This window comes from Falco cherrug, chromosome 5, assembly GCF_023634085.1.
Source record: "Falco cherrug isolate bFalChe1 chromosome 5, bFalChe1.pri, whole genome shotgun sequence".
Taxonomy (NCBI): domain Eukaryota; kingdom Metazoa; phylum Chordata; class Aves; order Falconiformes; family Falconidae; genus Falco; species Falco cherrug.
Window position 1 is genome coordinate 71610498 of NC_073701.1, and position 14454 is coordinate 71624951.

Sequence of the window (14454 nt, forward strand, 5' to 3'; positions counted from 1 at the left end):
AAACTTAACATGGAAAGCATCAGGAAACAACTGTGTTAGCTAAACGGACAATTTTATTCTGCCCCCAGCACTCATGAAGTCTTGTAATCTTGTTGCCACCTCTGTTTGATGGCTTCATTTATTCAGCAATATCATGGTTATGGCTTTTTATAAGGCAGGCAAAACTGCCAGCATTTGCTCCCACTGTGTTGCTGGGTCCTAAAGGAGCCAGGATGGGCTGGGGCTGCCCACGGGGAGCGCGGCCACACTCCCCCTGGCTTTTTGGTGGCCAGCAGGCTCTGCAAGAGGCGACAGAAAACAGCGATTTGGACTAAAAAGGTGCTGATCCTGGCTGCTGCCTGCCCTGAGCATCAGCCGCAGTGCAGGGACCCCTCCTCAGTGTCAGCATCACCTCCCCCGGGGGCTGCACCCACAGTGCGGGGCCACTGAGACTCCACTCCCGCGCTACCACAGCCCAGCTCCCATTAAGGTTTCAGAGATGATGTTCCCATGGCTGACAGGGACTGAGAGCAAACGGAAGGTGCCGAGCGGCTGCAGAGCTTGTGGGGACGCCAGTGTCTGGCTGCCTCAGTTTCCCTGTCCCAAGCAGTTGTGCTGGGGTGCTGTGCCGCTCCAGCACCAGGTACCAGCCTTCCCCCCACAAATGCTTCTGCTCCACCACAGACCCCTGTGTCACCTGTGAAGGAGAATTAGCCTAATGAAGGGTTATCGAACCCTGTGTGGTTCGATACTCGGGGAGGTAGCCCCTGCCTGCCCCAGCACTGTCCATGCTGGGTGGCCAGACCTCCCTTCCCCTGGGCAGTGGGTCCCACAGCCCAGGTCCAGCTCTCGCCCAGGTTTGTGCTCCTCCAGTGGAAGGAAAAGCCACCTCCACTGCAGGAATGCCAAAACCCAGAGCGAGCACATCAGCTACCCAGCGTGACACAGTGCTTGCAGCAGGTCCCAGGCGGGCACAACCTGCCGCCAGCCTGGCTGGAACCCCATCAGGGCACAGGGGATGCCAGAAAGACCCCCAGGACCTGCCTCCACCCTCTTTAACCCGAGACCCCAGATGGGCCCAGCAGGGTCAGAGGCACTTGGGAGCTCTGCCTTGTGGGGTGATGGGGAGGAGAGAAGCCGCCTGCACTCCACCCCCGGGGCAAGGGCACCCTCCCTGTGGCCTGCTGCGCTGTGCAGCATAACTTGGGCTCTCACGTGCACCTGCTGGAGAAGAGGATGGGGGAGGACAGAGCTTATGTCCTGTCCCTCCAGGGGCCATCATCCCCCTCCCCACGCATCCACCCAGCCTGGAGCCCTGTATCCTGCTCCCCATGCCAGCCACATCCCGCGCCTTGTCCCAGCTGCATCCCACTTTCCATCCCAGCCACATCCCTCTCCTTGTTCCAGCCACATCCCACTCTGCATTCCAGCCACATCCCACACCCCATCCCAGCTGCATCCCATTCCCCATCCCAGCCATCCATGCCCACCCCACCCCATCCCCCAGCACTTTAATCCCCTCCGCTCAGCATGGATAAGCAGCTATTCCTGGCTCTAGACTCCAGAAGTATCCAATATGCATGAAATCAAAGTTTTCATCATTTCCAATGGTCAAAGGGCAGCACGTATTAAAACCCAGAATACTGGGATTAATGGAGGGATCATTAAAAATCTAATGTTAAACCACCTCTGCAACCAGAGTGCTGGGTGAGCCTGTCATGTATCACAGACTGATTAGAAGGAAACGAATCCCAATTTTGGAGTGGGTTAGCTGAGCCTCTGAACGGGGAGAGCTGTGCCCGCTGTGCTCTGCCCTTTCATCCACGCCTCATCCTCCTCACTGCGGTGGATGGGAGTGTATTGGGGCGATGCTGATGGGACTTTATTTGGGAATTTTGGCTAAATCAATCAAGGATGAGGTTTTTAAGCAGCATTATGCAAACCTGTGCGATTTCTAACCAAACCCACCATCCTGAAGAAAACGGGCTGCGACAGCCAGGTAGTGGGCAGGCACCGATGGCACTCTGGGGGTCGTCTGCTGCAGAGGTCTCCCACATCCACTGCACCCACTCCTCAGCACAGGCCAGCCATCGTAAGGGACCAGTGGCTCTGCACCTCTCTGAACCCTCGCAGGGTGTTCAGCGAGCCTCTCCTGGCATGGGAGCAGGCTGGCACGGCGCTCGCGTCCCCCTGACACACTGAGCCTGGCTCCTCGAAGGATGCCAGCTCCTCCCTGGTGCATGCAAAAGCAGCTCAGTTCCAGCACACACTGGCAAGATAAGAGAGGGAGCATCTCCTCCTCCCCTGGGTGTAACACGCGATCGGTGCCTGTTGCCTGCAGTTTCCTGGCAGCCACGCAGCATCGGCGAGATCTTCCCACCACCTCGGTCTGCACTCAGCGGCAGCCAAACGGCTGGGGCTTGCCCTGATCTGGCCGGGGAGCTCACCCCGGGAAAACATGCAACAATCAGACTGGATGCAGCTGAGGCAGGAGCTGGAAAAGTGCTAGGTCTGCTGTGCTGTAGGCAGGGGGAAAGGGCCGGTCTCAGAAAAGGCGAACGGCTCAGCCTGGAGCCAGCTGCAGCCTGCAACAGCCACCAGTGCTTTGGGGAGAACGGATAGCCCCAAGGAGGGCGTGGAGCTCCCCACAGCCCTTCCCACCTGGCAGTGCTCAGCCCCATCCACCCAGGTCAGCTTCTGCAGCAACAGAACTGCGGGATGGTGCTTTGCGGTGCTGAGCACAACATCCTTCCACCCTACAGAGCAACCGGGAGACCCAGCTGGTTCAGGCCATCTCAGTGCTGGTGCCCGCAGAAGGCACTTCAGTCCCAAGGAGAGTGACTGGGAGCAAACCCCTGCCATGCACTGCAGTGACCAGCAGCCTCCTGCACGACCGGAGTGACGGCCTGCAGAAGCGACAGTACCGGGGAGAAATTGCCTCCCCAGGACTGACCATATTGCACCGAGGCTGGGGGAGCTGGGATGGCAGCACACGGTTGCACCGTTTAGGGGTGCAGGTGACTTAACTCCAAGTCCTGGTGCTTGCAGCCTCCCTGCCCCGCCAGGTCCCTGCCAGCATCAGGGCAGGCACCGAGCCCTGCCAGCCGTCCGCTAGCCACCAGCAGCCTCACACAGCTCATCCTCACGGCTGAACTCCCAGGGACCAGGCTGGCGGCAGACACCTCCTCCCTGTAGGAGGGAGCAGCTTGCAAAGCAGCAGCGAAATCTGGTCCTTTTCCAGGGGCTCAGGCTGCAAAAACCTACACAGCTCCTGGGCGCCAGCCCAGCTTTACCCTGGCACCGCGGCCCACGCAGGTAGCTTGCTGCGCACATGGCTCCGCTGCAAACAGCAAAGTGCTGGCAGGCGGTCACAGCTCCGGCCCCGCGGGACCCCGGTGGGGTTCAAACCCCCGCACCACGCCATCGGCTCCCCTGGCATGGCTGGCAACGAACCACCCCCGGCTTGCAGCTGCCCCTCGCCCTGAAAAGCCAGGCTGGGTTTCTCTGTGGAGGGGAAAGCATGCTTTTGGCTGCCAGCCCACCCTGGGGACAGTGTGGAGCTGGCAGTGTGGCCACTGGCATCACACAGCACCAGTGGTCCCCTAACCTGACCCCTCTGTTTTGCAAAGGCGTTTACCTCCCGGACACCCAGTCCTGGCTCCATTGCTTGGCTGGGTCCTTTCCCAAGCTCCACAGCAGTGCCCAGGAGCACTTTGCAGAAAGTCAGCATCATCACACGGCTTTTTGGGTGAGGAGAGGCACACAGGGAGGAAGAGCAACCCCTTGCCCACCCCCACGGCTGCAACCAGCCCTCCATCCTGCCTCTTCTTCACGGTGCTCACATGATCCTGACCCTGCACGGGCAAGGAATGCTGCAGCCCCTCGGCAGGCAGCCTTCATGACCCTGGCCTGGAGAAAGGGCAGAGTCTGGCCCTGCAGAGGCATCTGAGTGCTCTTAGGGGGCTCAGAGAGATGGGAGCGAGCGTATGGAAATGCACATCTTGGAAATGCTTGGACATCCAAAGCAGAGTGCCTTGGGCTTTGGTGAGCTGAGCACCATCCACTGTACAGTGAAAAGCGCTAGGGCTGCACCAGGCAGGGAAACATCTACAGTGCCTAGTATCCCCCCAGCTCAGACCATCGCCTCCACGCCTGGATCCTGCACAAAATGCTCTCAAGGGCTCAGGTCATGCTCCTCAGGTGGCTGCAGTGGATGCCCACCCTTCACCCTGCAGTGGGTGCCCATCCTGCAGCAGGACCCCATCCTGCACCCTGAGGCAGGTGGCTGTCCCTGTGCATCCTCATGTGAGCAGCTCCCTGCCTGCCCCTGCAAGCACCCAGACCTTTCACCCATGGCTGGGGGACCTGCATGGCCATGATGCTGCAAAGCCTCTGAGCACCAGGATAGTGGAGAAGGTGGAGTGGGTCGGAGCAGCTTGCCCAGGGCCCTGCTCCCAGCAGAGGCATGGAGCAGGAGAAGCCCATGCTGCTGGCCACTTTGGGCAAGCTGCCTCCAGCTCCCAGCAGCCCCTGAACCCCAGCACCCAGCCAGGGGAAGCAGTGCCATGCATTGCATTGAACCACACACCCCTGCTGAAACCACCCTCCTATGCTTTGATCCCAACTCTGAGCAGCTTCCTTGGATACTCCTATATCATTCGTGGAAAGGGGAGTGAAAAAGTGGCCCCTTGTCACCCTCCCTGGGCCACTGGAGAGGCTGGATGCTCTGCGAGCAGCTGCTGGAACTTGCAGAGCTGAGCCAGCATCCCAGCATTGCTAACAACCCCGGCCACGAAATCCTGCTGCTTCTGATTGCAAAACCCACCCCCCGAGGCTGCAGATCCTGGGAGGATCCCAAATTCTTTCCAGGTTTAGAGCTTTTAAGGCTCAGAAATCCCAGCACTGCTTATGGGGGCTGATCCTGGCACTCAACTGGGTGCTGGACACCCAGAAAAGCATGACGGAAGCACCATGATGGGTGCACTGCAGCCGAACCAAGCCCCCTCCTGCTGCTAGAAGGAGGACAAGAAGAGGGGAGCAGGAATAACAGCTTAAAGAAGACATTTCCTGACGTGAATTAAATATCATGCTCCAGCCCTGCTCCCTGCTCTCCTCCCTGCAGCCCCTGCACAGGGGACGGGGGGGGCAACCACAGCCCCCCTGCCCCACTTCAAATAAAAGCATCAGGGGAGAGGAGCTGGAGCTGCTGCACAGAGGGAAGATGCATCCCCCAGTTAAGCCCAGATTAAAGAATGGGAATATGAAAACACAGATGAAAAGCTCTTTGCTGTGGAAAAAAATCTTATTAGGCCATGAAGTACATTTTTTGCCACTTAAAGAACGGAAGAGTAAAAAATGGCTATTTGCAAGCTTCCCCCCACCCCCCCCCCCCACAACTCATTTCACAGCTTCCCCCACCCGAAAATCCAAAAAGAAAGTTTTTGATCGGCATTTTCACCCACCGAAACCTCTCCAGTTCTCGCTGCCTAGCACAGACTGGCAGTGCCAAAAGCATCCCCATGCAAGCTCCCCCCGCCATGCTCAGAGGCAGCACCACCAAAACTGTTTGTGCCAAATTAGCCCAGTCCTGCTGCCTGCAGGGCAAGTATCCCCTTGCACTCACATGGATTTACAGCTCAGGGCTTTCCTTACATTTGTTTTTAATGATTTTTTGCTTTTTCTTCCAAGAATTTGTGCAATTTGCATCATGGCAGCCTCTGAGTCCCCTGGGGGAAGGGCTGTGGGGACAGGGAGCCGATTGTGGGGCGCCTGCACAGCTGGCAGCCCCTGCTCCCCGGTTACAGCCTCGTTGGTGGTTTGGGGACAGCATCCCCTTCCTGCATCCCAGTGTGTTCCCTGGGGGAACTGAGCCCCCTAGCAAGGCACTCCGGGGCTCCTACCCTGACCCACAGGCAGCACCCGCTGTGCCCGCTGTCCCCGAGCCACAGGATGCAGCCGGGTGCCCTGAGATGCTGTGGGACACTGTGGGATGCTGCTGGATGTCATGGATGCTGCGGGATGCTGCAGGGCATTTCAGGATGCTGTGGGGTGCCATAGAAGGCTGTGGGATGCTCTGGGATATTCTGGGATGCTGTGGGATGCTGTGAGAAGTCACAGGCTTCCCAAAGACCAAAGACTGGTGTGAATCCAGAGCCTTCACATGCACCTCAGGTTGCAGCAGACCTGCCCCATCATCCCCCAGTCCCTCAGGCACCTGAGGGTGCCTCTGCATTAATCACACCTGGGGCGCACAGGCACCCTCCCAACAGCACCCGTAGTGGGATGAGCCATCCCTGTGAGCGCAGACCAGCACAGGAGGTGCCAGTGTGGCCCCTCACGTTCTGGCAGCTGCCTTCTCTGCCGGCCATGGCCCCTTTGCCCTGTCTTCCATGTCAGCACAGCTTTGCTATGGCAGCTGAGCACGAACCTCTGGCCTTACCTGTGCTCAGCAGGAAAGCACCAGCCAGGAGGAGCAGCAGCACCAGCAGCAGCAGTAAACACTGACAAGGCACACGGCACACCAGGTGCCGGTGGAGTGGGATGGGGAGGGCTGCGGCATGCAGGCACTGGGCAGAGCCTGGCCAGGCAGCAGCACTGGCACTCAGATCCAGCTAAAACTGTCAGGGAGCTGGAAAGGAGAAGCACAATGGAGCCTGCGAAGGCGGCTGGCGCTGCCAGCTTGAAGCTCCTCTGCGGGAGACACCAAGTCAGGCACCGCAGCCAGGGATCAAGCAGGGATACGGGCAGGGATGTGGGCAGGTGAAGCTAGGTTTGTGCTCCTGTTCAAGTTCATGGTGTTTGGAGCTAGAAGCAGGGGCTGCCTGCATGCCAGGCAGGGGCCCAGCACCCTGAGGAAAGCAGATGCTCTGGGTGGGGAACAGTCCCCTGCCCACCGCCAGAGGTGGACATCACCCCCCTGCCATGCTGGGGAGGGCGAGGTGCCACCCCGGGCGTGCAGCTGATGGCTGGCCCAGCCCCCCTTCGGCCTGCCCTGCTGGCAGCATGGGCAGGGGGCTGCAGGGCAGCCAGCTGCCTGCACCAAGAGCAACGAGAGCTAGGCAGAAACCAGGGGCCTGAATGCTCCAAAAGCCAGGCAGGGGTTAGCACCCTGCCCAGGCTGCCCGCCCCGGCGAGTTGCCGGCGTGCTCAGCCTGCCAAGCAGGCTCAGCCCAGTCCAGATGCAGGCGGACAAGCCAGGCTTTCTTCCCTGCTCTGTCCCCAGTGCGGTGTGGGCTGGACGGCACAGACCCTGCTCTGTTACGCCCACGCTTTCGTGAGGGGCTGCAGCAGCCAAGGGACCCCGTGCCCAGCACCCAACTGCACTGCCACGGCAGGGCCAGGGGCAGACGGGAGCAAGGGGGCTGCCCTGTGCCATGCCCGGGGGGCTGGCACACCACAGAGACCTCGGTGAGAGCTCACAGCACTCGCTTGGCTCACTCCACTGATGCCTGATTATGGCAATGAAGTCAACGTGAGCAGTGGCCCTGCAAATTCACATCAGGTTTCCTCCCAAAACAGGGATGCGACTCAGGAGCTATTTGAAAGCAATTTGCAGCTGGAGACACTAAGAGCAGGAGGCAGTGCTTGGCGAGATGCTCCTGAGATGGGAAATCCTGCCCCTCTACCGTGCTGGGCACGGCATAAGCACTGCTGGAAGCATCCCAGGGCTGGCAGCCCTGCAGCCACCGGGCAGGGGGAGAGACCGAGGGGTTTTGCACCACACGCTCCCCTCCTCGTTCATCACCAGTGCCCCAAGACCTCATCTTCCTTCAAACAGTCCCAAAGACACAGCTGTCCCTTCCAAAAACCTAGAGAGACATCCTTGGCTGGAGAGTTGGCTCCTCAGGGGTGCGGTTAAAGCCCCACTGAATAAACCAGGTGGGTTTAAAGCTAGTGCAGGCAGCGCAGGAGAGCAGGGCTGCTCCACTGGGCTCCACCATGCCCAGCATCTCTGTCCAGGAAAGCCCTTTAGACTCCTGCTGTCGTGGTTTTCATCCTGGGAGCAGCAGCCTGGCATGGTCTGGCAGCAAGCGCGGATCCTAGCAGAGATCTAGCACCGGCACGGGCAAGGCTGGATCTCCTTTTCCACTGGAGTGGAAATTAAATCCACTCGTGAGATAAGCATCACCGAAGGTCACTTCACGAGTGCCTTAATTACACTGGAGCAGGGTGACAGGGAGCTTTCTGGCTTCCCAGGCCACATTGAAGCCACATTCCCCCTGTGCAGCGCGATGCTCCGCAGCTTTCCCAGACCTTGGATTAAGGGGAAGAAAAGCGCAGCACTGCAGCACTTTGGTTGCTTTCCAAAATAGCTGCTACAGGGAAAAAAAAAAAAAAAAAGAAAGAAACCAAAGGGCCTATGACAAATCATCCCTGCACAGCTCCCGGAGCTGCTGCCATTGGACACATGCCTTGCAAGCACAACCTCTCTACATCTATGCCGGAGTAGTCTGGCACCCCTGTGTCCCAGAGGAAAGCCACCAAACGTGCCCCAGGCACTGAAACTGTGGGCAGGGCTGGTGAGGGGCTGCTCCAGAAGAGCCCACACCACTGCACCACATCACAAGGAGGTGACATCCCTTGGGAAAGGACAGGCATCCCGGGGACATAGAGCAGAGAGAGATGGTTCTCTAAAGCAACACACTGGCCACATGGCTGGCTCGTGGTGGGGGGTTCTCCAGCCCAGCATACCCCAGCTGGGGGCGGCAAGTGCAGGGGGTGCAGGCCTGCAGGGCCACAGGCAGCAGGCTCCTGGCCACTGGCACCGCACAGCCCTGCAGCGAGGATGAGCCACCCTCCATCCCCAGTGTCCCCACAGTACGCGACAGAGCCCCACGAAGCCCCGGCAAGTGCCGTGCCTGGTTCCCCAGGGCTGCACTTACATTCCTCCGATGGAGACGGTGGCACATGTGCGCTCGGAGAAGGCAGGCACAGTCTCAGTGGCGCTGCTGGCCGGTCGGATGTAGTCCACTGTCACGTTCACCTAGGCAAGGCAGACAGACACGGGGTCAGAGTCATTCAGCCCGGGGGCTCCCCACAGACCCCCACCCTCCCCCTGCCCAACCCCCCTGCTATCGGCCGGCCATCCCTTCCACCTCCCCTGCCCAGGTAAAGGAGCCATTTACCAGCCGGCTGCTGGCACTGATGGTGCTGCCAGAGAAACAACATCTGACACACCAGCATGTGAGCCAGGGCCGGGCACGTTAAACCAAAAGCCTCCTGGTGAGGACAAGCTGCCGTGCCAGGTTCCTGGCACAGGCCCTGGCTCTGCCGGGGATACCCTGGCTCCTGCCAGGCACGCCTGTGAGCTCCCTGCACGCCAGAGAGCTGCGGCAGGGATCCCAAGTGTGCAGCTAAGCCCCGATGCTTCCTGGTTTACCGGTAATCGCATTCTGGCCTCTGGTAGGAGAGCTCGCCTGTACCTGCAGGTAGATGAAAGCACAGCTCCCTGCTAAGCCGTGGCTGTCAGCTGGGATCAGTGTTGTCGGCATCGCACCGAGCAGGACGCAGAGGCCGGTTTGCAAAACGCTTTGGCGAGGCAGGGAGCAGCCTCGGGCGCCCCAGAAACCCGGCCATGCACCCAGCGCAGAGTTGCGCTGTCCCCATGCCACTGCATCGCCTGGCTGGCACTCAGCTGTACCAGGGACAAGCACCGCCACCGCTCCCCTCCTCCCGCAGACCAGGGCAGCCGTGGCATTTATGCACATCAGCTGGTGGGGGTCTGCACTGGGTAGGGGCCAATTTCTGCTGGATAACTGCATCTCCCACTGCACCAGGGCTGGGGACAAGCCGATGGTGCAGAAATGCTCATGGGTGAGATTGTGGCTCAGGTTCCCCGCACCACAGCCCCCAGGCGTCAGGCCCCCAGCAGCTCCCAGGCATCACATCCCAGAGCCCGTTACAACCAACATTTCCATCCTGCACCAGGCTTCTGTGGTACAGCTGAACCCCTGGGCCAGATCAGGGAGCCGTGCTGCCATATCCACCCCCACCTCCCGCAGCTCTCTTGTCCCCATAAGTTCAGTGACCAGGCCAGTGAAGGTCATGGAAGGCTTGTGCCAGACCCATGCGGCAGCAGGGGCTTTGTCCCAGCAGGTGCAGGGCAGAGGGCTGGAAAAGCTGTCAGTGTTCCTGCTGGAGAGCAGCGGTTCCCCAGGGGGGTTGGAAAGGCAGCGCTGCCCCACTTGCACATCCCAGTCCTCAGCATCGCTCCCTTCCCAGCCGTGCTGCCCGTCCTCCCTGCTCCCAGGATTCAGGGACCTCAGCTCTGATGTGTATCCTGCAACGCTGCCTGGACCACTGGCTCCTCTCACAGCTTCACCCCCAGGTTGGGACACGCACGGCTGTGGGGCAGCAGCGTGTGGGGCAGGGAGCACTGGGGCTGGAAGCATCAGAAGCACTGAAAGCACCCGCACTCGGCTGCACAGCAGCATCGAGCTGCAGCTCCTGGCCACAGCCACACAATAAAGCACCGGCAAAAAGAATCCAGAATTAAAGCTCAAGTGCTCGAATGCTTAAGCAATCCCACACCTGCACGTGCCATTCCTATGCAAATCCAACCCAATCCCACCGCCTCGCTTCCCCAGAAAAGCACCTTCCTCACTGGTTTACTGGCACTTCAGCTGGAGAAGGCTGAGGCTGCCCTGGGCTGGGGGACACAGGGGGACACAGGGGTGACATGGGGATCCCCAGGGAGTCCTGGTGCTGCCTCCCACCACCCCAGCCCATCTGTGGGGCCATATTTAGGCACTACAGACTTTTTGCCCATGTGTCGCCACACAGCACCATGCCCACCCGGCACCACCAATTTTCAGCACCGGCAGCCTGAATCAAAGACAGGGAGACAGGTGTCCCACTCAGCTGTATGAGGGAGCACCCATAAACTCCTTCAAACTGGCCCTTCCCAAACCTCACTTTTAAAAATGAGCATAAAAATGCAAAGAAGGTAGGATTGCCTGACAAACCCCTGTCGTACAGGTGAGCTAATCAAGGTTTGCAGCAGCAAAAGAGGGGGCTCTGCCAGGAAAGAGCCAATTAAGGGGAGCAGTTAAAGCAATTCCTCCCTGCGAAACTATTGTAATAACAACTGTAGGGGAAAAAAAGACGATGATTACTCTGAGAGGCAGCTTAGGAAACCCAGGCTACTACAGGGCTTTTTAAATGTCATCTGGCTCAACAGCAAGGCACAGCTCGCTTGGGAAACACCTTGCTTGGCATTAAGCAAAGGATCCGGTGAAAGGCTGCATCGGCTGCCGAGGACCTCGCACACTGCACCGCAGCCGGCGGGGACAGAGCATGTGTGACCCCACAGCTCAGGCTTGAATTGTCATGGGCAGGGGAAGAGCAAGCAGGGATTGGGCTTGGCATCACACCTCAGCCTGCAGCGGGGAAGGACTGTGTTGCGTTGCATTGCGTTGCAAAGCATCACATTGCGGTGTATTGCATTGCACTGCAAAACGTTACTTCGCGTTGTATTGCATTGCATTGCAAAGTGTTGCGCTGCATTTCATTGCAAAGTGTGGCTTTGCATTGCATTGCATTGCATTGCATCGTGTTGTGTGGCATTGCAGTATATTGCATTGCAAAACGTTGTGTTGTGTTATGTTGCAAAGCACTTGTCCCCTGGACAGAGACAGCTGAGGATTGTTGCAGTGACAAAGCTGCTGTGTCCCCTGCTACACGATGCCAGCGCCACTGCATCTGACAAGTCACAATAGCAGAACTCCCTCCCCCAGGGCAGGAACAAGCAGGCTCAGAGCATCCTATGGATTCAGCATGAAAGAACTCAAAACTGCTGCGTCCCCACTGCCACCATCTCCAGCTGAGTGGGACTGTGGAAGGCCAGGGTGTGACAGCCCTGTCCCCACACTCCCCAGCAGCTCTGTCCCTGCAGTGACAGCAGATGTGATGTCCGCCCCAGGGCCAGTGCCCCCAGGCATGAGCCAGCCCCACACACCCACCGCACGGAGAGCCATGGCGTGCACAGCACAGCACTGGCCACATGCCCTGCTACCCAGGGGCTGCAGCACGAAGGCTCTTGCAGAGCTGGCACCTCATTTTTGGCACGTCCAAGGACCCACCAGTGGAGATGCAGCTGCCTGGTTGTGCCAAGACATGGGCTCTGCCTATGACACTCCAGTCTTTGCAGGGTGCTGAGCTCCAGCTGCCGTATTTACCCACCTCCCAGGGTGCTCCTGAGATGAAAGATGCTGTGCAAGCACCCACAGCACCACGATGGAGCCCCTGGGCGCAGGGATGCTGGTATGGCATTGAAGGACCCAAACAGAGCTCCAGGAGCCACCGTCACCAGCGTGGCAGCAGCAGGAGCTGGCTGCAAACCAGGAATTAAAACCTTCCCATCATTAGCATCTCGGTGCCTCTCCTGCTAATGGCCCAAAGCCTCTGAGGTAGAGCTGTCCCCTATGTGTCCCCTCCAGGGCTGCCAGCTCAGAGCAATTAAAGGCAGCAAACAGGCAGCAAAGCACACCCGAAGCATGCGTTTTGCTTCCTGCTTCCTGGCTTCTCATGTCCCAGCAAGAAAAGGGACATTCCCACTGTGCCAACCTCTGCGCCGTCCCCAGCGCCCACTGGCAGCAGCTTCATGTGCTGGCCCTGGGCAGAGAAGAGACGGGCTGGGAGTATGGTGTGATCCTAGCTTGCTGGTGGCAGCCATAGGCAGGTTTCTCCCCTCAGCTCAGGGAGTATTTTGCAGCACGTTGATGGACCTAAAGGCACCACTGACCTGGGAAGGCAACTTGGTGCATGCAAAGGTGCTCCCATTCTCCCATGCTTGCTCTCGGAGATGAGAGAGCAATCTCACCAATCAAGCCAATGCTCACCTCGGGCATGTTGTTTTCACCAGTGGAAAATCAACTCCCAAGAGCATCCACAGCCCCAGCTTGGGCACCTCCTGCACTACCAGCCCAATCATGGGCATCTCCTGCACCCCCCGCCCTGGCTCAGGCATCTCCTGCATCTCCTGCACCCCCAGCCCCAGCTTGGCCATCTCCTGCAGCCATACACCCAAGGCTCAGGGAGGTGCTCATCCCACCCCAGCCCCATCTGACTGCTCTCAGCCACGACAGACCTGGACACCCAGACCAGAAGCAGCAAGGGACACTGCAAGCAGCAGCATCCAGCTCTGGAGCTTCGCTCTGGGCTCCCACAGAGCTGCACTGCGCCTGTGCTGAGCCCAGCTTCACCCATGTACCATCCGCAGGGACCTCAAGCTGCAGAGAAAGTGCCCCAGGGCACCTGACCGAAGAGCCGAGTCCATCCCACACCAGGCACGCACACAAGTGGCCATCACTGCCACCCTGCAGACCTGCAGCTCAGTCAGTATTTCGTGGGGGCACAGAAAGTAAAGCGCTTCCCAGGTGTGGAGAGAGCGACACGCCAAGCTCCCCATGGCTGCAGCACTGAGGAGGGCTGGGGGTAGCCGGCACCGGGTTGGGATGCAGGGTGCCTAGCCGATCGTGCAGGGTCCCCGCCTGGCTCTCCCCATCCCTCCTGCACCCATGGGAGCCGCAGCAGGCTCCCCCCCGAAGCCAGCCAGCATCGATGGCGGCCGTCTATCGGCGGGTTTCCAAGGTCAGCTGCAGTCAGTGTGAATTAAATCACTCCGCCAGCTCTCCTCCCTGGAGGAGATCCAGCCCTGAGAAGAATGGCACTACAGAGATTCACATCTTTGTGCAGCCAACGTGTTCAATGTCACCCACCCTGGCTTTGGCACCACCAGCCCGGGCTGCCCTGGACCTGCCAGCCCCTGCCTGGGCTCGCCCGTCACTGAGGTGCCTGGCACCCCGGTGTGGGGCAAGGGTGGCTGAGCCAGGGCCAGCAAGCCATGTCCCTGTCCCCACGTGCCCTGTGCGTTGCCACCAGCTCTTGCGCGAGGGTGTGCAGGGAGGATGTGGCCCCTGGGAAACACGGGGCCATCGCTGCCAAAAACCCGCACTCACACCCACGGCTGGAGGAGGAGAAGGAACGGCGCCTGCAGCACCAGGCAGCATGTTCCCAGCACGTGGGGACTGGTACATGGACCCCAGCATGCGGTTACTGGCACGTGGTCCCCAGCATCACAGTCCCAACGATGTGGTCCCTGGCACGTGGTCCCCAGCTCTCTGGCCAGGCTGGTGCTTGCAGGTGAGTTTTCAGAAGCATCATCCCAGCCTCAGAGGCAGAAGGAGGGGTGGCCAGCTCCCCTTCATGGCACTGACATGTGGCACGAGCTCGCAGGAGAAGTAAAAATAGTCCCTGCAAGTTTGTGACGAAGAAGGGCTGGGAGATCCGCAGGCGTTTTCAGACAGTAATTATAGCAGAGCAAGTCTGGTCTGCCACCCACCCCTGCCATATGCACCCACTCTGTGCCCACCCGGCGCAGCCTGGCCCCCTTCCTACTGCACCCCATGTCCCCATGGCACGGGACAGTCCCTTCTGAGACCCCTGGGCCAGGCTGGAGTGAAGGGAGTATGGAGG

The 14454-nt window shown here is 59.4% G+C and overlaps 1 protein-coding gene across 1 annotated transcript in view; it reads right to left on the reverse strand.

The window, feature by feature from the left end:
- SND1 (staphylococcal nuclease and tudor domain containing 1) overlaps nt 1–14454 on the reverse strand; it is a 128787-nt gene that overhangs the window by 57502 nt on the left and 56831 nt on the right. Inside the window, exon 12 of the mRNA XM_055711513.1 lies at nt 8862–8962. Within this exon, the coding sequence (XP_055567488.1) occupies nt 8862–8962 (101 nt within the window). The remainder of the gene's footprint in view (nt 1–8861; nt 8963–14454) is intronic.